Genomic DNA, 23,919 nt, shown 5'->3' on the forward strand with positions numbered 1-23,919 from the left:
CAAAGCTAAATGGCCTATAATTACCTGTTTACTGGATAGTGCCAGACCATATTCATAAGAATGATAACAAAAAAATGTACAACTGTCAGAAAACTATAATCTAGCACTTGTCTTTATAGAAAAAAAAAGTGAGAGTTGGCTTGATAAGAGCCTTTAAAACTTTGATAATTTTGACAGGGTGAACATAGAATACTTTTCCACTTGTGGGAATTCATTAACCAAGACCAATTAGATATCCAAAGATGCATTCAATAATGAATTTAGGATAAACATCTTTACTGGAAGGGTTAATGTGGAAACAGCTGAAACTTTATTGCTGGAACAGCACAGCAGGTCAGGCAGCATCTAGGGAACAGAAGATTCGACGTTTCGGGCACATGCCCTTCTTCAGGAATCAATGTGGAAACATGCTACATACACGTGATGACATGTCATTTAGCCCAGCTGAATTTTCAGAAAACAATTAGAATCAAAAGACTAATTGGGATATTGGGTTGCCAGATGAAACTGAGCCCAAATAGGATGAATCTGAGGAGTAGTGGAGTGGAGAATAGTTTTGTTCATAATTAAAAGTTCAAGATTGCATGGAAAACAACATTGTTATTTTGCTATTCATGATGACAGAAGCAATAGGAGAAGGAAATGGAAAGTCTCTAGTTCCCAGCAACTAGAGAAAGATGGAGAAAAAGGAGTTGGTTCTGAGGTTGTATATGTGGAACTGAAAATTTAAACAAGGGCATATATTTAATGATATAATGTGACGAGAATAATATAAATGAGAGTTTGTTTAAAGTGTTGAGATGCCTTGGGACAATGCCCTTGGTTTAGTCCAAATTTCACACATTTGTATGGATCAATAAACAACTACTTGAATTATGTTACATTGACTTGTCTTGAGTGTCTTCAGATACTCCATACATTTATCTAGAGTGTGGTTAGAATGTGAACGTCACTACCAGACGGTATGTTGAGTACAATAGATACAATATCAAAACAATCTTCCAAATCTGGTCTCTAATGATTCTACCATTGACATTATACTTTTAGCTGCCTAAGCAGCTTGCATTTATCTTAAAGGATTGAAACATTGCAATAAACAGGAATGTTATGAAACAACCTATGACATCAACCTACAAAAGATTTATTAGGATATATGATAATGTGGAGGTGCCTGTATTCCTGATGAAGGGCTTTTGCCCGAAACGTTGATTTTACTGCTCCTCGGATGCTGCCTGAACTACTATGCTTTTCCAGCACCACTCTAATCTAGACCCTTGGACTAGGGTGGACAAACTTAGAAGTCACATGACATCAGGTTATAGTCCAACAGGCTTAGTAGGAATCACAAGCTTTTGGAACACTGTTACTTTATCAGGTGAAGTCACCTTCACTTCAGTCTCCTTCATCTGATGAAGGAACATCACTCCAAGCTTGATTTAAAATAAATCTGTTAGACTATAACCTGCTGTTGTGTGATGTCTGATATATCAATGTTAATTTTGATCAAAAATGTAGGTTTGAAGGAGCCTGTCATAGGAAGAGGTAGAAGTTGAGAGAAGTGAGGCTTAGGAAGGAATTTCAGAGGACACATCTGTCAGCATACAGCTAATAACATGGATGAAATAACTCCACAGAAGCCAGTATCCTGCCACTAAGTCACCCTTCATTTATACAAGCATAGCGCTTGTCACTGTTTCAGCTTCCTCAGAGCTACCTCTGAGTGGACAGAACCTCTGACACTCCTGTTTATATATTTTTTAATTTTATTAAACAGTACAGTTGACAGCCAATTAACAAGGGAGAGGAGTGGCAAAGCCAGATCCCAAACCCCACTGTTCACCAGCTTTCAGGGATATGAGGACAAGCCTCAAATCCTGACGCTTGTTTAAAACCTGAATTCAAATTCTACCATCAGCCACAGCAAGCTTATGAACACAGGCCCCCAGGATATTTGATTAACTGTCTAGCAACAATACCACTAGGCCATCACTTCCCCAATACTCCTGTTTATATCCACATTAACAGCCTTAATCAGGAACTCACATTTTATGCAGTCCACTTGACTGACCCCATTATACAATTACTCCATTGAACAGTAATTATAGGGGATGTATAAGAGTGCAGATTTACCGGACTGCAAGCATCTTAGAGATTTGTATGGCTGGAGAAAGGACATGAAGGAAAGATGAGGAAGGGGACATCTTTCAAGAGGATTTGAAGGAAAAGATTAAAATTTAAAATTGAAACATTATTTGACTAGGAGCCAGTGTAAGCCAGCAAATACTAGGTAAAAAGTAAGTGGAACTCTGTTAGTTAGTATACAGACAGAGTTTTGGATAAATTTAAGTTAATTGAGGTGGGGTAGGAGAGCAGCCACAAAAACTCTAGTACAGAGACATGGATGAAAGTTGCAGCAGTAGGTAAGCTGAGGCATTGTCTGAGAGCAATGTTAAAAATCTCACAACACCAGGTTCTAGTCCAACAGATTTATTTGGAAGCACTAGCTTTTGGAGCACTACTCCTTCATCAGGCGGTTGTGGAGTATAAGATCATAAGACAATTTATAGCAAAAGTTTACAGTATAATGTAACTGAAATTATATTTTGAAAAAGACCTGGATTGTTTGTTCATGTCACACTACAGGTGACCCCACTGCAATACACAGACACACTGACAGACAGACATTCTCATACACAATCCTACAGACCCATATACTCTCTCAGACTCTCTCTGATATACAAGCTCTCTCTCATATGCTTGCACATTCCCATACTCACACGCACCCTCTTAGACATTTACCCCTTTACACTCACACACACTCTCTCACAGTCATAACTGCACCTCCCCCCCCCCCCCACACACACCCTCATGCACACACAAGTTTGTGGGATGATTTTGTACTTGCAGAATTAATTTTACTTTGCTTAAAAACTGCATGAATCCATGTAAGATTCTGTAAATCCATTTTGTTAGATTAGAATCAGTCTGAACATTGTGACACAGACAGTCTCATAGGGCATTTCAAACCTTCAATGCATTATCTGGGCCCACATGACACCTGTTGTTAAAGTTCACTTGAGAATGTAACTTCTACAAAAGTTCTGCGATTTACATATAAAAGAACTGAAACCAACATGTTAATTCTAAAAGATGAGAGACTTAACAAAATCCAGGACTTTTTCAACAGAATTTCAGTTACATCACACTGTAAACTTTTATGATAAATTGTGTCTTATGATATTATACTCCACAACCACCTGATGAAGGAGCAGCACTCCCAAAGCTAGTGCTTCCAAATAAACCTGTTGGACTAAAACCTGGTGTTGTGTGATTTTTAACTTGGAATATTCCAGTCCAACACTGGCATCTCCAAATCTGAGAGCAATGTTATAGCAGAGATGGATATAGGTAATCTTTGTCACCACAATGATATATGATTTGAAGCTATCTTGCAATCAAATGCAGCACTGATGATGCACCCTATTTAATACAATTTCATTCAATTTCCAGGGTGAGGAATATAACTGGTCACTGTAGAGCATACTTTATGGTCTTGAATTAAAGGAACATTTTCAGTATTATCTATTTATTCAGAGGAAATTTCTGCTCATCCAAAATTTAATATCAGAAAAATAGTATGAGGGTTTAGAGAGAGTGGAGCAGACAATAGTTGAGCGGAGCTTTGTGTCTTGAGAATAAATGTGAAAGTGTGTGGTAGATTAAATAATTAGTATGGGAGTTGGTTCACATGCAGCACAAATACTGGTGCCCTATCAGTGGCTGCTCTAACCTAGTTAATCATTAATTTAAAATGAGTAAACCTGTTGGGCTGTATACTCCTAAGTCAGTTTCAAAGAAAATTATGAAACAATTATGCTATTTTATTTAATATCATATATTTAGGATCTTCCAGAACAATGGAACAACACAAAGAAAATTTCTGTTATTTGCAAGCATGCTGTGGCACCTTTACAAGCCAATGAAGTAAATGTCATTCGAAGAAAGTGTCTACGATTTGAGGTGAGCCTTTCCTAGAAAATTCCTAACTAATGGTTATTGACATTAAAATGACAATCCTTTTATTTTAAACTAACAGTTTACCCAATTAATTTAAATGTGTTAGGTCTGGTAAAATGGTAGTGACATGAATATTTTAAAATACTATGCTTATATTTACTGATTATGGACCAGCAATTTTAATGGAGTTATGGCAAAATAGTGAGGGTTTATCCTTTCTGGTTTGCCTTGATGCCAGATCATCTGAGTTCTGTGGTCTTAAGGGGCTTGATCACAAAGCATACTAGCAGTTTGTCTGAAACTCAAATTTAGGCAGTCTATCAACTGAAGTGTTCTACTCCAGAAAGTCAGTTGGTGGAGGGTAGAGCCAAAGCCATTCTTTGAACATTTTTGTAAGCACTTACAGAATAAATCTTGGAACTCAACAAATACAGTTTTGGTCTGGGACCAACTATATTTCTATTAAAGTTTGAGATTTTCATTTATGACAAACTGAATGTTCCATTTGAAAGAACCATCACTAACCCAAATTATCAATACAAATATCCAAAATTTTCAGGAAAACTGAACAGATCAAATTAAAATGATGTTTCTGAGTGATAATGTGGAAGTGCTGAAGTATATTAGTGGACATTATATGCTTCCTCTTTTGAGACACCACAGAATGGCTGTAGCTACAGAAGAGAGGCAGGCAGGCAGTTATGCATAATTCAAAGACTGAATGTCTAATTAATGCCCACCAATTACCGATGATTGACCATGCTTAATATACAAGTAACAGATTTCCTTCTGTAAGTCAAAGACGTTGTGAACTAATTGCCCTTTGCCACCCTCAACCAATTGCTTTTTGCCTGCTTTTGCATTCTTGTCGGGTCCGAAAGGACATGGCTAATAGACTGTGTCTGTGGCAAGTGGTGAGTGAGCTAACAAGGGAAAAACATACTTTATTTTATCCACATCAGTGTGCTGGCTGCAGATATATCTATCCATGAAAGTTTTGTATTAATGACCACTGCACAGTCCTTGTGGAGGTGAAGTCCCACCTTCATGGGAGTGGCATAGTGGCAACATGGTTACCACTGATGCCTCAGTGCCAGGGACCAGGGTTCGATTCTAGCCTTGGTTGACTGTCTGTGTGAAGTTTTCACATTCTTCTTGCATCTATGTGGGTTTCATCCAACAGTCTGAAGATATACAGGCTAGGAGAATTAGTCTTGCTCAATTGTCCTGTAGTGTCCAGGAATTTACAGGCTAGGTTAATTAGTCATGATAAAGCAGGGTTAAGGGATAGGGTGGAGAAGTGGAGGGGTCGGGAGGTTCTGAGTGGGAAGCTCTTCAGAAGGTCAGTGTAAAATCAATGGACCAATTGGCCTCCATACATGGAGAGTATTCTCAATGTTGTGTTGCACTATCATTATGCTAAATGGGACAGACTTCAAACAGATCTGTGCAACCATGAGGCGCTAGGGGCCATGAACAGCAACATAATTTTACTTCAACACAATCTGTAGTCTCATGGCACAGCGTATCCCCAGTCATCCATTACTATCAAGCTAGGGGATCAACCCTGGATCAATGAAGAGTGCAGAACAATATGCCAGGAGCAGCACCAGGTAGACCTAAAAATGAGGTGTCAACCTGTTGAAGCTACCAAAAAGGACTACTTGCATGCCAAACAGCACGAGCAAAAGGTTATGCTGAGAGCTAAGTGGTCTGACAACTAATGGATCAGATCAAAGCAATTCTGTCACCTCTAATTGTGAACGGTGGTCGACAATTATACAATTCGCCAGAAGTGGATGAGGCCCCACAAATATGCCCATCCTCAATGATAGAAGAGTTCAACACATGCATGCAAAAGATAAGGCTGAAGCATCCACAGCAACCTTCAGCTGGAAGTGTCAAGTAGGTGATTTATATCAACCTCTTTCAGTGGTCTCCAGCATTACAAACACCAGTCTTTGGCAATTTGATTCACTCCACATGATATCAAGAAATGGTTAGAGGTACTGGATAGTGCAAAGGCTATGGGGCCTGATGACATACTGGCAATAGTGCTGATGACTTGTGCCAAAAACTCGCCACTCCCCTAGAGAAACTTTTCCAGTATAGTTATAGCACTGGCATCTACTAGACAAAGTAGAAATTTGCATAGGTATGTCCTGTACACAAAAAGCAGAATAAATTCAACCAAGTCAATTACCACCCCATCAGTTTACTCTTGATCATGTGTAAAATGACGGAAGGTGTCATCAACAGTGCTATCAAGCAACACCTGCGCAGTGATGTCCAATTTGTGTTCCACTAGGGGCACTCAGCTCTTGATCTCATTAAAGCCTTGGTTCAAATATGGACAAAAGAGATGAATTCCAGAGGTGAGATGAGGTGAGAGAGATAGATTTGACATCATTCAACTGTGTGTGGCATCAAAGTACCCTAGCAAAATTGGCATCAATGTGTATCAAGGACAAATTCTCTGTTGGTTGGAGTCAAACCTGGCACAATGGGAAACAGTTGTGCTTGTTGGAGGTCAGTCATCTCAGCTCTAGGACACCTCTGCAAGAGTTCCTCAGGAATGTCCTCGGCTCATCCATCTTCAGCTACTTCATCAATGACCTGCCCTCCATCATAAGATCAGAAGTGGGGATGCTTGCCAATGATTGTTCAATGTTCAAAACCATTCATGACTCCTCACATACTGAAGTAGTCAGTATTTAAATACAACAATGTCTGAAGGCTATCCAGGCTTTGCTGACAAGTGACAAGTAACATTCCAGGCAATGACCATCACCAATAAGAAACAATCTAATCACCACCCCTTGATCTTCACTGATTTTACCATTACTGAATTCCCCCACTATCAACATCCTTGTAGTTAGTATTGACTACAAACTCAGCTTGACTTGCCATAGAAACACAGTGTTTATAAGAGTCGGTTAGAGGCTTAGAATACTGTGGTGACTAACTCACCTGTTGATTTCCAAAATCTGTCCACCTTCCAAACGTTAGATGACAGGAGTGTGATGGAATACTCCTCACTTGCTTGGATGGGTGCAGCTCCAATACGACTAAAGAAGCTGGATATCATCCATGACAAAGTAGTCTGTTTGATTGACAGTACATCCACAAGCATCTACTCTCTCCACTACCAAAGATCAGTAGCAGCAGTGTGTATTATCTACAAGATACACTGCAAAAATTCACCAAAGATCCTGTAGTGATTGGAATCAGGTGGATTTTCTTGACTAAGAGGTCCTTGATTGATCCAGGTTAACAACCCCAATCAGGAGGCACTCGCTGACCAATATTAATAGGGGATTTAGAATCTTCCCAGTTCAAGGACTGACTCTGGTCTGACTGTACACAGCCAGCGTACATTGCGCAAGTAAATTAAAAGGTGACTTGGTGATGGGATATTGGCCTCTCTGCAGTTATCTCAGTGGTGCAGGGGGGGACAATAATTAAAGAGTCTACTAGCTAAAGCTCAATTGGACTTAAAACAGGCACCTCAACTGGCTTTGTTATTAGAAAATCAGCAAGTGTAGCCTGGGAACTACAGGGCATCCCAATGGTAGTTGAGACTCTCACCTGTCTGATTAAACATGGGGAAAACCACTTGTGTGTAGGCAATCACAAAGCCTCACAGGGACATATCCTGATAAGAGAGTGCCTAGGCCAGCCCATAGGAGAACACCAGAATAAAGGCGAACCTTGACCAAGTGGCTAAAAGGTTCTTCAGAATCTGAGCTGGTAAGCCATTGTAGTTGCTGTAGGTATGTGGACTCGAGACAGCAAAGGAGTTCCACAAAACTTGACTTGAATAAGAAAGTTTGTATGCTGGTACACAGGAGAGTGCACTCTCTGGAAAGACCCCTTCATGTGGGTTGGAACAGCAACTTCCAAATCAGAACTGATTGAAATTAATATCATGAAATGTTAATTAGTCACCCACTTCCCACTGAGTTCAATACCAGTGCAGCTGGATCTGTAGTTGCAGAACCTGTTTAACAAGATTCACTTGGGTCTCCAACCCTTAAATTTGCACAAGGCACCAGCCAGACTGAGAACATACACCAGGGAACTGTTGCAAATTAAGGATACGACTTCAGTTCTGGTCTCCTACAAGAAGCAGTTAGTGCAGTTACTACTGATGGTAGTAAGACCAGTCCAAGCCTATTGGGGCAGAATTAAAAGAGAAAGATTCACCTAGATTGGCTTAACATTTTTCAATTGGAAAACGGCTGCCTCAGTGACATCCTAGTGAAATACCCAGAAGTTTTTGGAAGAAGGACTTGGAAATATCACAGGGGCCAATCTCACTTTACATATTGACCAAGAAACAATTCTGTGGGCAAAAGTAGAGGCTGAGATTAGTAGGCTGGAGAGCAAAGGAATCATCGAAGTAGTTTAATTTAAGGAATGGGCAACACTGGTCATACTGATTGTGAAGCCTGACTATTCAGTTCACCTTTGATGGGATTTTAAGCAAATGGAAAACTGCTTCTTGTAGCTGGATAAATCCCCAGTCCCTCACATAGAGTCCTTGTCTGCAAAGTTGGTGGGGGGGCTATGCTTTGTGAAGCTGGACATGCCTCCCTACAGTTGTGACTCGATGAGGAATCCCAGATATATACCACAATTAACACCACAAGGGTTTACACCAATATAAAGACTGCTATTTGGGTATCAACAGCCTTGTGTCCTTTTCCAGCGGACCATGGAGATCATTTTACAAGGGCTACCCCAGGTTGCCATTAATCTGGATGGATTTCTAAAACCAGGAAGACCAATAAAGAGCAACTGGAGAATTTGGACATAATGCTTAACTGTTTCTCCCAGGCAAACGTACACCTGAGATGGGAAAGATTTGTGTTCCAGTCGCCCCAAGTGACCTACATAGGTTATGGGTCGAGAAAACTGCATTACAACCCACTGGACGATAAAATGAGGGCAATCAAAGGAGTCCTGGTTCCTACATCTGTACCAGAGCTTACATCTTTCCTTGGGTTAGTGAAGTATTACAGAAAAGTCATATATAGCCTCACCTCCATCTTGGCTCCCTTATACCTGCTATTGAACAAGGGTCAACTTTGGAAATGGTTTTGCAGCCAAGAAGTAGCCTTTAGTGAAGTTTAAAAAAAGGTATCGTCAGCTATAGTATTGACCCACTATGATCCTAAGAGAGAGAGGCAATTTAATTTGAGGAACGAAGTTTGGTGCCAGAACAATGGAAATGGTCCTGTATGGGTATGAGGAGAAAGTGAGGTCTGCAGATGCTGGAGATCAAAGTTGAAACTTTATTGCTGGAACAGCACAGCAGGTCAGGCAGCATCCAGGGAACAGGAGATTCGACGTTTCGGGCACAGGCCCTTCTTCAGGAATGAGCAGAGAGTGTTCAGCAGGAGAAAATAAAAGGTAGGGAGGAGGGACTTGGAGGAGGGGCGTTGGAAATGTGATAGGTGGAAAGAGGTCAAGGTGAGGGTGATAGGTCGGAGTAGGATGGAGGCGGAGAGGTCAAGAAGAAGACTGCGGGTCAGGAAGGCGGTGCCGGGCTGGAGGGATTCAGCTGAGACAAGATGGGGGGAGGGGGGATGAAGAAACTGGTGAAGTCCAAGTTCATCCCCTGTGGTTGGAGGGTTCCCAGTCGGAAGATAAGACGCTCCTCCTCCGACCGTCGCGTTGTTGTGGTTTGGCGGTGGATGAGTCCAATGACCTGCATATCCTCGGTGGAGTGGGAGGGGGAGTTGAAATGCTGTGTTACAGGGTGGTTGGGTTGGTTCGTCCGGGTGGCCCAGAGGTGCTCTCTGAATCGCTCCGCAAGTAGGCGGCCTGTATGGGTATGAGGCAAACTTGGGTCCCGTGACAAATTTTGGATATGTGAGGTGACCCTGAATAAACAGGGCCACAGCAAAACATACCTGGCCCCTCAGAACAGCCAGAAAGTCTGTCAGAAACTGTGGGTTCTCACGCCTGTCTAGTGTTAAGGAAATTTTGAGACCGAGATGGATGCAGCCGCAATACCATTGCCATTGGAAGTAAAGGAGGAAACTCTCTTGAGACGCTCTGGTCCAGTACATATTGTGCCATGTCAGAGCTTGAATCAGAGGAACCAAACCGGGGGGAAAACATTTCAGGTAAAGCCACAAGAGAAAGACCAGGCCTACGTCGCTGGACTTGGGAGTGGGGGATGATTATAACCTGGTGGACTTTGTTGATGATTGGAGTCCTTGATTGGAGTTGTTAACCTTGGCCAATCAGGAGGCACAGACTGACCAATATTAGTGTGGAGGAAATATACAGGAGATTCCTACCCTCCCCTTCACTGTTTAAAAAATAAATAAAAAAAATTAGTGTGGAGAAAAAAATTAACAGGGGAAAAGGGCACTGCTTGTCACTGGCCACTTGGGTGTTTCTTTTCTTCCTGGAGGTGGAAATTGAATAAAGATTCGTGCACCTTGTGTCTCTCACTGAGTCTCACACTTGCGCACACACACCATGGGTGCTGGGGACAAAAAATAAGCACTACTGCAGTTAGGCGGTAGTGTGGGGGGAAAAAAAATAAACAGGAGTCTTCAGCATTGCCCTTTGATGTGAAGGGCACTGCTTGTCACTGGCCACTTGGGTGTTTTCCCTTTTAAAAAAAAAATTAGTGTGGAGAAAAAAATGAACAGGGGAAAAGGGCACTGCTTGTCACTGGCCATTTGGGTGTTTCTTTTCTTCCTGGTGGTGGAAATTGAATAACGATTCGTGCACCTTGTGTCTTTTACTGTGTCTCACACCTGCACACACACTGTGGGTGCGGGGGGAAAATAAGCATTACCGCAGTTAGGTGGTAGTGTGTGGGTAAAGGGAAAAAAAAAGAAGAAAAAAAAACTAAAACTAAAAAAAAGGAGTTTCAGACATTCTGTTCACTCTGACAGCTGGCTTTGAGGGAGCTGGATAAAAATAAATTAACAGGGGAAAAAGAAAAAAGAAAATAATTAACAGGGGAGAAGGGCACTGCTTGTCACTGGCCATTTGGGTGTTTCTCTTCTTCCTGGTGGTGGAAACTGAATAAAGATGTCTCCACCTTGTGTCTTTCACTATGTCTCACACCTGCACACACACATGGGTGCTGGGGAAAAAAATATGCACTACCGCAGTTAGGCAGTAGTGTGGGGGCAATAAAAAAAGAAAAAGAAAACATAAATAAATAAACAGGAGTGTCAGGGGTGCTGTTTTCACTCTGAGAGCTGGCTCTGAGGAAGCCAGACCAGTGTTACGGACTCTCCAAAAAAAAAAATTAACAGGGGAAAAGAGCCCTGCTTGTCACTGGCCACTCGGGTGTTTCCTTTCTTCCTGGTGGTAAAATATTAATAAAGATTTATATATCTGTTCTTCTCCACTGTGTCCTACACCTGCACACACACGACCTGGGAGGTGGTTGTGGAGAAGCCTGATGAAGGCTTCCAAATAAACCTTTTAGACTATAACATGGTATTGTGTGATTTTTAACTTTTGACACCCAAGTCCAACACCGGCATCTCCAAATCATAACGAGCATCGTGTTAATGGCACTAAACTGGTAATCCAAAGGCCCAAGCTATGCTCTGGTGACAAATATTCAAATCACATTATGACAATTGAAGTTAATAAATAAAATCTGGAACCGAAAGCTAGTCTCAGAAACGGTAGTCCTACAAAGTTGTTGGGGAAGGAAATCTGTTGTCGTTTTCCAGACTAACCTTCAAGTGACTCTGACCCACAGAAATATGATTGGTTCTTAACTCCTCGTTCCAATCATTTCAATGATGCAGGCAGATGTGACTAGTTTAATTTAGGAACATGGTCAGCATAAGCTGGTTGGACCAAAGGGTCTCTTTCCATGCAGTATGATTCTATGACTCCATGGGGATGAGCAACAAATGCCGAACTCACCAGTGATACCACAACCAATTAAGGAATAAAAGTAAAGGAATGCTCTTGATTAATACATCTACTCATTGGTATTTATTTTTCATCTTATCTCTAAAGTAAGACTTTATAGTAGAAACTCCTTTGTATATTGATACTTTATATTTAATCTTTTCCGCAGATTAATCAACATGGCTTTAGACAAAAATTTAAAGTGAAGGCTCCTTTTAAGTTTGACAATCCAAATCCATATAAGGCTTTAGATAAGGTAATTATGAATTTATATTTTAATCAATTGGCACCAAAACATGGGTCCATTCAATAACTACCTGCATGCATCAAGAAAGCATAGTAGATATAGTCATAACTAAGTATTACTGGAAGAAAAATAAGATCTGCATCTCACTATCAGTACCTTCTTTTTGTTAACTAAAATGAATCCTTAATTTAATTCCTATTAATTATCTCATTGTCACTTCATGGATAAGAATTAAGATTTTACAAGTTAGAATCTTGGGAACTGGACTGGCTCGATAGGTAGCTCTCTTGCCTCTGAGCTGGAAAACCTTGGGTTCCAGTTTCATTCCAGGACTTGATGGCTACAAAAGAATCTAGCTACTGATACAAGTCTGTGTGTATTTCTGCTGGTCACCAGACTTGGTAAATAGGTGGGCTATTAGAAGGAAAAGCATCCATTTGTAAATCCATTGGTTAAATAAAATAATGATGGGTGAAGTGATCAACTAACCTTGTGCCAACTCCATGTAACACCAGGAACTCCTGAAACTGGAAAGAAAAATACAATGAACAGCTAAAAATAGCTAAAAGTAGCCAATGTCCTTCAGTCTTTAACTTTAATCAGAATTCAGTCTTTCATCAGAACTTATCCCTTGGAGTTGTTTACTTCCTAGCTGGAGCATTTTTTTTTAAAGTGAGGAATGAGGAAGTCTGTACCTAAAATGTATATATCTTTCCATTTTATGAAACCTGTTTAATGCCGTACATGGAGTAACTGTGTAAGACTCCAATCATGAAAGTAGTCCGATTAAAGTTCTTGTGACACAGTGGTAAGTCCCTACCTCTGAGCTAGGAGATAGGGGTTCAAGTTCCACCTGTGCCAAAGATGTGTAGTAGATCTCTGAGACAATTGGCTAGAAAATATCTAAAATTAGTCTCAAGGAACATTCTAACAAAAAGGGTATAAGGTTTCTGGATTAAGATTAAACTATTAAAATATTGTATGTCAGCTCTGTCAACATAATATGAATGTTAGTTTCTGACAGAACCATCTAGAATATCTTGAATAGATTGGTCTCTACATTTTAAGATTACTCATAACCTTCCTTCTATGTTGATGGGGTTCTGTCTGAACTGTGCAGTTCTCTATCAGAAGGTTATAGTTTCATTTTCCTCAATCAAAGGACTTTCTCTGCTAACGCCACAACACTCATCTCTGTGTCAAGTTTCAAATTTGTTGGATGACTGCTAACCTGTGAGTTCTATGTCATATCTGATATAGATGAGACATCTACTGTTATTGTTGTGGGAAAACTCACTAGCCTTGGAGTCAGAGTCGGGGTTCAACGACAGAGTTTATTGTACAAGGAAATACTGGAGCTCCGGGAAGAGAAAGATACCAACAGCACAGTGGTCAGCTGCGATTCTTCTCTCAACACGGAGCACATGTCAAGATACTTTTTTACATTTTGTGATATAATAGGTCAGGGATGTTTCTGTAGCATAGTTTGTTTATTGTAAACATTGCAGAACCATTGATAGTTTCGATATAGTCATTGTCGGCTCCAGTGCAGCCTTTGTTAATTTCAGCGCGGTTTGTTGTTAGTTTCAGCACAGACATTGTCGGTTTCAATGTCTGCGCAGATGTCCATTGCCCTAGTAATGGGTGCTAATCACTCTTCCTGCGAAGGACGATTACTGGAGCCCTGGCTATTAGCACTTTGTATTGAGTCTGTATCAAAGGTGTTGGCTGGACCCAGACACCTTGGTGTGCAGTATACGCGACAAATGTGTACAAAGTTAAAAATCACACAACACCAGGTTATAGTCCAACAGGTTTAATTGGAAGCACACTAGCTTTCAGAGCGACGCTCCTTCAGGAGCGAAAGCTAGTGTGCTTCCAATTAAACCTGTTGGACTATAACCTGGTGTTGTGTGATTTTTAACTTTGTACACCCCAGTCCAACACCGGCATCTCTGAATCATGACTATATATGTGGATTCTCTCCCCCACTCACTTTAACTAGGTTGTTGGAGTGCATTGTGCTGGCATTCTGGTGGCCCCAGGCAGTATCTGTGTTTGCTCTGGTGTCTCACACCATATTGTGGTCTGGTGACCATCTTGTGTGTCAAGTGGCCAACATATGGCTCAGTGGCCATCATGTGTGTCTGTGTGCCTAGTGTCACCCTGTCCCATGGCATCTCCCACTTCACTACCCCCTTTGTGGTCAAGGAGGCAACTTTGGAGATCTCCCACAGATTACCCAATTTACATGTAGAGGTAGGTCCTCTCTAGGAGCTCCTCCTCCTGAAAGGTATCCTGGAGTGCTAATGTCGTTGGGGGCTCTTCCATGGCGACACTCACTGCTGGTACAGTTCTCCTTACAACAGAGCTTTTAACACCTGAGGCCCACACAGAATAGCAGCATGAGTGCAATGAGGAGAACTATTCCATATGCCAAATAGTGCCCCCAAGATTTACCTAAGAACCAATTTAGCTGGCTGTGATTGTGGCTCCCTGTCCAAAATTATCTCGCTGGTCTCGCTTGATGGCTACTGTAATGTTATAAGAGGCATCAATAACATGGGTGATACAATTGTCACCAATGATTTTACAAACTCCACCTTGCTTTGCTAATTGATAATCCACTGCGTAATGTGTCTACTGTGTGCAGAGTCTGAGTTCAGCCAGCTCTGTATTAATTGCTTCCAGCGCTTTTGAGGTATTATTGCCTAAGATAGCCAGGCCATGTACAAGGTAATTTTGGTTTTTAGTGATGATGATCCCTGCTGTGCCCCCCCCCCCCACCCCAAAGATAGAGATCCTAAGAATTATTATCCCAATGATGACCCCAAAGTGGTGGGCACCTTCCAGTCAGCACAGAGCTCCTGGCTGATGGAGTGGGTCACTATCCTTTTCCGAACATGTCCCCCGCTGGGGCATGGTACAGGAAGGGTTGCAATTGTCCCCGCTGTAAACAGGTTTGGGAGGTGTTGGGTGTCTATTGCATAAATTCCCTTAAATAGAAAAACAAACCCCTTCGCCGCTCGGTAACGTACATTGCCTTGTCCTTCCATCTGTCTGTCCACCCATGTTGCCCTTGATTCCCTAGGTGCCCCCCCAGCTCCTAAGTGTTGAACGGGTATGTCCATGTGGCAGAGCTGACATGGGTGCCATTTCACTGACCACATATGAATTGTCTGTCCGTGGTCACATTCAAGCACACTTGCTCCCTGCAGGTGCTGGTAAACTGTCTCCTGGTGACTGTACAGTGCTGATAAGTGCACTGTATCTGGACGCATGAGTCATTTTTGGGAACAGGGCATAAAAGCAACCCCATCCCTGTCCTGTGAAATAGAATGTGTAATTACTGGGTATTAAATGGGTCTTCCTTTCCCTTGGCTGGGGGAACCCAGTTCCCTGTGTTTTGCATCTCTACTAGGGTGTGTTTAGTGTGGAGAATGACATTCCCTGTCATTACTATGGGCTCTCTATCCCTAATAGTCCTCTGGCCCAAGCAGCACAGTTTAAGGCTGCTATGCACCTGGGCAACCCGGTGACTACTGGCTCTTCTGTAGTTGAATCGTACCCTACCGACCTTCTCCTGCTTGGGTCTTGGGTGACCACTATGGAGTAAATTCCTCCCTCATTATTACAGTGGATGTGAAAATCCTTGCTGGGATCTGGCAGCCCTCGCCCGGGGGCTGATATGAGTCGGGTTTTAAGTCCTACTGTTCTCGCCCCCAGGTTATAGGTTCCAAGGTGGGCTTGCTTCCTTTAATTAATCTCTGGATTGGTTCAGCCAATTTTGCAAACTCGGGTATAAAGCTCCGATTGTAGTTGAATAGCCCCAAGACCTTTCTGACTCCCGTGACAGTGGCACGTCATGGCATCTGTTGGATTGCCTTCTTCCTGTCGTTAGGCAGTTCTTTGAGTCCCTGGGATCTAAGGTGTCCCAGGTCTAAGACTTGTGTTTCGCCAATTTGCACCTTTGTGCAGCTAACTTTTAACCCTGTGTTTGCCAATTAATACTAGACATAAAGCTTCCTGGTGTCCTGATTCAGACTCTGAGACACTTAGGATATCATCTACATATTGGAGGGCAGTACTACCCTCTGGTAAATCTATTTTCTTCAGAATGTCGCTCATCACCCTGTGAAAAATAATGGAGCTGTTGTGGAACCCTTGTGGCAGGCGAGTCCACGCATACTGCATGTCCCTTACTGTAAAAGCGAATTTATTCTGGGACTCAGGGTGTAACGGGATAGAACAGAAATTCATTGGCTATGTCTAAAACAGTAAAACTCCTGTGTTCGGGGGCCATGCCGTTTAAAATGGTGGAGAGGTCTGCTACAATGGGATGCAATTTGGGGGTGACCTTATTTAACCCTGTATAATCAATGGCGAGCCTATAGCTCCCATCAGGCATTATTACTGGCCACATCGGGGAATTAATTGTACTTGTGGTGGCTTTCAGGATTCCCTGTTTCACTAATCCTTTCACTATCTCCACAACTGCTTTTCCTGCTTCAGGTTTTATTGGGTATTGCTGGTGGGGCTTATGCTCCGGACCGGGAACCCTTACCCAATGTTAACTAGACTTGTAACTAACTTTGTTTCTGCTCATGCTCTGGGCCAGAGGTGCAGATGGCTCCAAATCTCCCTTTTCGAGGTTCCAGTCCCTACTGGTGGCTATAGCCACTTTAATAGTTTCAAGGTGACTTGTAAGTTTCCCAATCTCAGTCTTTCAACCGTCTTGTCTGGGCCAAATCAATTTCCCTTTTGCGCAATCGATTAGAACATCGTATTCTCTCATGAGATCGTTGCCCATTATGGTGGCCTTGTTATCTTGGCATACATAGAATTTCATGGGGATATATACATTGTTTATTTCTATGAGGGTAGTTTCGCTTAGGTAAGCTGGTGTTTTATCCCCTTCTACCCCAGTTAAGTGAATCATTTTATTTGTGCGGGGTAAGGGTAAATTTGGATACAGCTGCTCCTGTGTCTACCAGCATTTCACATTTCCTCCCTCCTATTACTGTGGGTACGTAAATTCTCTCCTTTCCCTTATCCTCACGAATGGGGGCAGCTGGTTGCCAGCTCTGCTGACCTCAGGATTCCTGTGGTTGAGCGGTGTTCCGGGTAGTGCTTGGGGGTGCCCCATGCTTTTCCCAGCACACTGCTTTTATGTGTCCTATTCTGTTGCAATGACTGCCGTATTTTGCATTGTTTCCTGCTCTATTCCTTGCTTGTGGGATGCTACATTCTCTAGCAAAGTGTCCTTGTCTGTCACAGTTGTGGAAGGATAATAATATTCTGCTCTCGCTTCCATTCCGGGACGCTGCTTTGTCAGGTCTTGCCTTTATCTCAGGAGCTTCTGCCTCCTGCATCCTGCTAGCCCACTCAACTAGATCATCATAATCCTGGGACATTATTACTCCCATTTTCAGGATGGCTTGGTGGGCGCTAGAGAGCCCATCTCTAAAAGCTTGGACGAATGCCCAGTTTCCCCGATCTGGGTTTGCTTGCCCTGAGCATTCCTGATAGACCCTAAATAATTGTTCCCCATATTCAGAGGCTCCTTCCCCTTTAAGTTGCTTCATGGTTGTGATCTTGCTTCAGTTCGTGGGAGCATTTCCTAGCAGCCTCTGGATTTCTTCTTTAAAATCAACGAAGGGGTCTGCTAAGCTTCTATCTCAGCTGTAAGGACAACAGCATGTGTCCACAGAACTCTCCTAAAGTCTCGGGCTGCCGTGGCATCGGATACTCCTGTCTCCACTTATCCACTGGGCAAGCTGCCAGGACCAGCTGGTGTATGTCTCTCAGGTGTAATTGGTGCCCCACCCATATATTATCCAGCTCTTCCCAGAACCTGGTGTTTGCGCTCCGGGGCTGCAATTTGCCCAGGGAGGCGATAATTTGCTGCCTCTCCCCTGGGGTGAAGGGTTTATAATTCGTTTTGAGCTGAGAGTCTGTTCCTCCTCTGGTAATGGACGCTAAGTTTTCCTTGTCCAATAGAGGGAGCAGTTGGTCCCTGCTGGAGAGAGTCAATCTCCCTTTCCTCCTGTACTTTTTCTCATCTTTGTTCTAGCTCCTTTATCCTATCCTCCAGCTCCTCAATTCATTCTTGCCTTTTCTTCACCTGCCAGTTGTTCAATTAGGTCTGCTAATTGGTACACAAACATTACCCGTATCCTTTTAGTTTTATTTATTTATCCACACTCTGTATTGTGCTAATGTCTGGGATGGATCACAACCACTTTTCTTCATTTGCTCTGTCAACCCTAGTCTGTCTGCTTTGGATTTCTCAATAAGGGAGCCTGCAGTGTCCCCATTAAAACTTTGATCTGCCATTTAGGAGATTGTGTACCCCCGGATACCACCAACAGTAAAGTATTCCTAAGCAGTGGGGACTTCTCTACCCTCTGGCCAATAATACAGTCCCAGCACTGTTCGTATGGCCTTAGTAGCCTCCTAGCAAGGTGTGCTCTCTACCAGTGGGACTCCTCTACCCTCCTGGCCACCACTACTAGTTGATACCGACTGGTCGGCTCGGAATGCTGGCCCAATAGGGTATGCTCTCTACCGGGAGTCCTCTACCCTCCCAGCTACCTCTACTGACCCAACACCTCCCGATAGGCCCAGAAACCTACCTCTAGCCTGGTGTGCTCTCTACCAGTTGGACTCTTTATCCTCCCGACCACCGCCACTAATCAAGCTCTGTCTTTCTTCTATGGACTGACAGGGTATCACGGTTACTCATGATGTCCATGCTCCCCACTTTGGTAACATGCGTTCCACTGAGGCTTGGCCCTTGGTCAGAGTGATTAGCTCCTTTTCCACACCATATTGAAAATTACCAATACAAACAGTACCCAACTTTTAACTTTAACTGGATTCTGCATTCCTCCAGACCTCCCCCTCTCTGAGGATGAAAGATTTGTCCTCAGCAGAGGCCTCACCTTCATCCCCCTACGCTCCTGGATTAACGAATTCAACACGCGGCGAGACATTGAGCATTTCTTCCGCCGCCTTCGCCTCCGCGCCTACTTCTTCAACCAGGACTCCCGCCCACCCTCTGACGACCCCTTCTCCCGCCTCCAACATACCCCATCCACCTAAATCACCCCGTGCTGGCCTCTTACCCGCCCTCGATCTCTTCATAGCCAACTGCCGCCGCGATATTGACCATCTCAACCTGTCCACCCCTCTCACCCACTCCAACCTCTCACCCTCACAACGTGCAACCCTCCACTCCCTCCGCTCCAACCCCAAACTCACCATCAAACAAGCAGACAAGGGAGGCGCGGTGGTAGTTTGGCGCACCGATCTTTATATTGCTGAGGCTAAACGCCAGCTCGCGGACACCTCCTCCTACTGCCCCCTTAACCATGACCCCACCTCCCATCACCAAACCATCATCTCCCAGACCATCCATAACCTCATCACCTCAGGGGATTTCCCATCCACGGCATCCAACCTCATAGTCCCGCAACCCCGCACCGCCTGTTTCTACCTCCTGCTCAACATCCACAAACCTGACTGCTCGAGCCGACCCATTGTCTCAGCCTGCTCCTGCCCCACTGAACTCATTTCTGCATACCTTGACACGGTCCTGTCCCCCTTAGTCCAAGAATTCCCCACCTACATTTGGGACACCACCCACGCCCTCCACCTCCTCCATGATTTTCGCTTCCCCGGCCCCCAACGCATTATCTTCACCATGGACATGCAGTCCCTATACACCTCCATCCCCCATCATGAAGGCCTCAAAGCCCTCCGTTTCTTCCTTTCCTGCCGACCCAACCAGTACCCTTCCACTGACACCCTCCTTCTACTGACTGAACTGGTCCTCACTCTTAACAACTTCTCCTGCATGGGACCCAGCTATGCCTGCCTCTTCATTGGATATGTGGAACAGTCCATCTTCTGCAGCTACACTGGCACCATCCCCACTTTTTCCTCCGCTACATCGATGACTGTATCGGTGCTACCTCGTGCTCCCACGAGGAGGTTGAACAGTTCATCCACTTTTCTAACACCTTCCAACCTGACCTCAAATTTACCTGGACCATCTCAGACTCCTCCCTCCTCTTCCTAGACCTCTCCATTTCTATCTCGGATGACCGACTCAACACGGACGTTTACTATAAACCGACTAACTCCCACAGCTACCTAGATTACACCTCCTCGCACCCTGCCCCCTGTAAAAACGCCATCCCATATTCCCAATTCCTTCGCCTTTGCCGCATCTGCTCCCAGGAGGACCAATTCCAATACCGTACAACCCAGATGGCCTCCTTCTTCAAAGACCACAATTTCCCCTCAGATGTGGTTGACGATGCTCTCCACCACATCTCCTCCACTTCCCGCTCCTCCGCCCTTGAACCCCACCCCTCCAATCACTACCAGGACAGAACCCCACTGGTCCTCACCTACCACCCCACCAACCTCCAGATACATTGTATCATCCTTCGTCATTTCCACCACCTCCAAACAGACCCCACCACCAAGGATATATTTCCCTCCCCACCCCTGTCAGCATTCCGGAAAGACCACTCCCTCCTTGACTCCCTCGTCAGGTCCATACTCCCCACCAACCCAACCTCCACTCCCGGCACCTTCCCCTGCAACCACAAGAAATGCAAAACTTGCGCCCACACCTCCCCCCTCCCTTCTCTCTAAGGCCCCAAGGGATCCTTCCATATCCATCAGAAATTCACCTGCACCTCCACTCACATCATTTACTGCATCCGCTGCACACGATGTGGCCTCCTATATATTGGGGAGACAGGCTGCCTACTTGCGGAACGTTTCAGAGAACACCTCTGGGACTCCCGCACCAGCCAACTCACCTGCCCCATGGCTGAACACTTTAACTCCCCCTCCCACTCCGCCAAGGACATGCAGGTCCTTGGCCTCCTCCATCGCCAGACCATGGCAACACGATGCCTGGAGGAAGAGCGCCTCATCTTCCACCGAGGAACCCTCCAACCACAAGGGATGAATGCAGATTTCTCCAGCTTTCTCACTTCCCCTCCCCCCACCTTTTCTCAGTCCCAAACCTCAGACTCAGCACCACCTTCTTGACCTGCAATCTTCTTCCCGACCTCTCTGCCCCCCACCCACTCCCTGGTCTATCACTCTCACCTTAACCTCCTTCCACCAATTGTATTCCCAATGCCCCTCCCCCAAATCCCTCCTCCGTACCTTTTATCTTAGCCTGCTTGGCACACCCTCCTCATTCCTGAAGAAGGGCTTATGCCTGAAACATCGATTCTCCTGTTCCTTTGATGCTGCCTGACCTGCTGCGGTTTTCCAGCAACACATTTTTAAGCTCTGATCTCCAGCATCTGCAGTCTTCACTTTCTCCTTATAACAGTTAATACAGTTAACACTTATTCTCCACAGACATGCACTTAAGATTTTTTTTTAACTCAGTACTGTAGAAAGTTAGACATTACAATCACTATACCTTTCAAATTGTGTCTTTAGCCCAGTCTGACTCTTCCCGTTTGCAGGTACAAATTGGTTCTTACCCTAGCTCTGGCTCCCTGATCGTGGCCTTTGACTAGACACCAATAATAAGAACCTGCTCTCAGTGCCAGTTGTTGTGGGGAAAATCACCAGCCTCGGAGTCAGAGTCGGTGTTCAATGACAGAGTTTATTGTACAAAGAAATACCGGTGCTCTGGGGAGAGAAAGACACCAACAGCACAGTGGTCAGCAGTGGTTCTTCTCTCAACCTGGAGCACATGTCAAGATACTTTTATACATTTTGTGATATAATAGGTCAGTGATGAGGTTATTGTTTCTGTAACATAATTTGTTTGTTGTCAACATTGCAGAATTGTTGATAGTTTCGATGCAGTCATTGTCAGCTCCAGCGCAGCTTTTGTTGATTTCAGCGCGGTTGTTGTAGGTTTCAGTGCAGACATTGTCAATTTCAATGTCTGCGTGGATGTCCATTGCTGTAGTAATGGGTGCTAATCGCTCTTCCTGAGAAGGACGATTACTGCAGCCCTGGCTATTAGCACTTTGTGTTGAGTCCATATCAGATAGCATTTCTATCAAAGGTGTTGGCTGGACCCAGACACTTCGGCAGGCAATATATGCTACTCATGTGTATTCTCTCCCCCACTCACCTTAAACTAATCAACTAAGTTGTGAGTGCATTATGCTGGCATTCTGGTGGCCCCAGGCAGTATCTATGTTTGCTCTGCTGTCTCTCTCCATATTGTGGTCCGGTAGCCATATATGTCAAGTATCCAATTTATGGTTCAGCGGTCATCTTGTGTGTCTAGTGTCACCCTGCCCTGTGCCATCTCCCACTTCATTATAATCAGTTCCTGGATGAGGTTTCCCAATTGATTATGGTTCTAGATGGGGTGCTCCAAGTTGTCAAACTCCAAGGTGAGGAGGGATGAATTGGCTTCCCTTCATTGTTCACTTGCACTTGGTTAACTGCAATAAATGACAAGTCCAAAAATGGTTAAAAAGTCATAATGATCAGTCTAGGGTTCTGTGAAAAGCTGAAGGACCTTTATCCTATTTCCTTCAGTGGTTTCACTTGCCTTCTGGCTTCCAGCAAAGAGAAGTAAATTTACTCTCTTTGTACCTGCAGTGCAGGGATGATTAGGGATTTTTTTAACTGTGACCCTCACAGCACACATCTTCAAACATTGGCATTCACAGACCAAGGAGAAAGTGAGGACTGCAGATGCTGGAGAGTCGAAGTTAAACATTGAGGCACTAGAAAAGCACAGCATGTCAGGTAGCATCTGAGGAGCAGGAGAGTTGATGTTTTGGGCATAAACACTCACAGACAAAGGTTCAAACTGGCTTTTAACCCATGTTCTTGAGTATTCTTGAAAGGAAAACCCATGAGCAGGTCCTTCAAGACATGCTTACTATATAGAATACAAACTGCAGAAGATGTTTTCTTGCTGAGAGGAGATAATTACATTTTTTTTTGCAATTCTGTTCTTTGAGGTCTCACTCTTTGAAGTTGCTTGGCACCCTACTAAGTGCCATATTATAAGGGTTCACACCAAATCTTTTGATAGTCAGTGCATTCCATGCTTAGAGGTTATAGTTGATTTGGATAAATGCAAGATATTGAATTTTGGTAAACAACCAAAGGCAAGACTTTATACAATTAAAAGTATGGCCTTAGAAAGTGTTGCAGAATGGAGAGACCTTGGTAGTTCAGGGGCATATTTGCTGCATCACATATAGACAGGTTGGTTAAGAAGGTGTTTAGCATGCTTGCTTACATTGCTCAGACCTTTGAGTATAGGAGTTCGGATGACATGTTGAAGCCTTACAGGACATTAGTGAGGTCTCTTCTGGAGTACTGTGTCCAGTTCTGGCTGCTCTGTTATAGGAAGGATATTATTAAGCTGGAGAGGGTTCAGAAAAGATTTGCCAGGATGTTGCTGGCAATGGAAAGTTTGAGTTTAGAGGCTGGATAGACTTTTTTCACTGGAGCATAGGAAGTTGAGGAGGTGACCTTCTCGAAGTTTATAAAATCATGAGGGATTTAGATAAGATGAAAGACAGGTGTCTTTTCCCTGGTGTGGAGGGAGGGGGAAGGGGTGGTGGGATTTCAATAAGAAGAGGCATATTATTAACGTGAGCGGAGGAAGACACGAGGGGCAATTCTTTTTACACAGAGAGTGTTACATGTGTGGAGTGAACTTCCAGAGGAAGTGATGGATGTGAGTACAGTTACAAAGTTTAAAAGACATTTAGATAAGTACGTGAACT

The 23,919-nt window shown here is 43.8% G+C and overlaps 1 protein-coding gene across 1 annotated transcript in view; it reads left to right on the forward strand.

The window, feature by feature from the left end:
- The window catches only part of LOC122562216 (dynein axonemal heavy chain 17-like), a 471,020-nt gene that overhangs the window by 132,919 nt on the left and 314,182 nt on the right, over positions 1-23,919 (forward strand). The window contains exons 22-23 of the mRNA XM_088000362.1: positions 3,904-4,020; positions 12,092-12,178. Of these exons, the coding sequence (XP_087856488.1) occupies positions 3,904-4,020; positions 12,092-12,178 (204 nt within the window). The remainder of the gene's footprint in view (positions 1-3,903; positions 4,021-12,091; positions 12,179-23,919) is intronic.

This window comes from Chiloscyllium plagiosum, unplaced genomic scaffold, assembly GCF_037043375.1.
Source record: "Chiloscyllium plagiosum isolate Xiang-an unplaced genomic scaffold, Cpla_swu_hap1 HiC_scaffold_25, whole genome shotgun sequence".
Lineage (NCBI taxonomy): Eukaryota > Metazoa > Chordata > Chondrichthyes > Orectolobiformes > Hemiscylliidae > Chiloscyllium > Chiloscyllium plagiosum.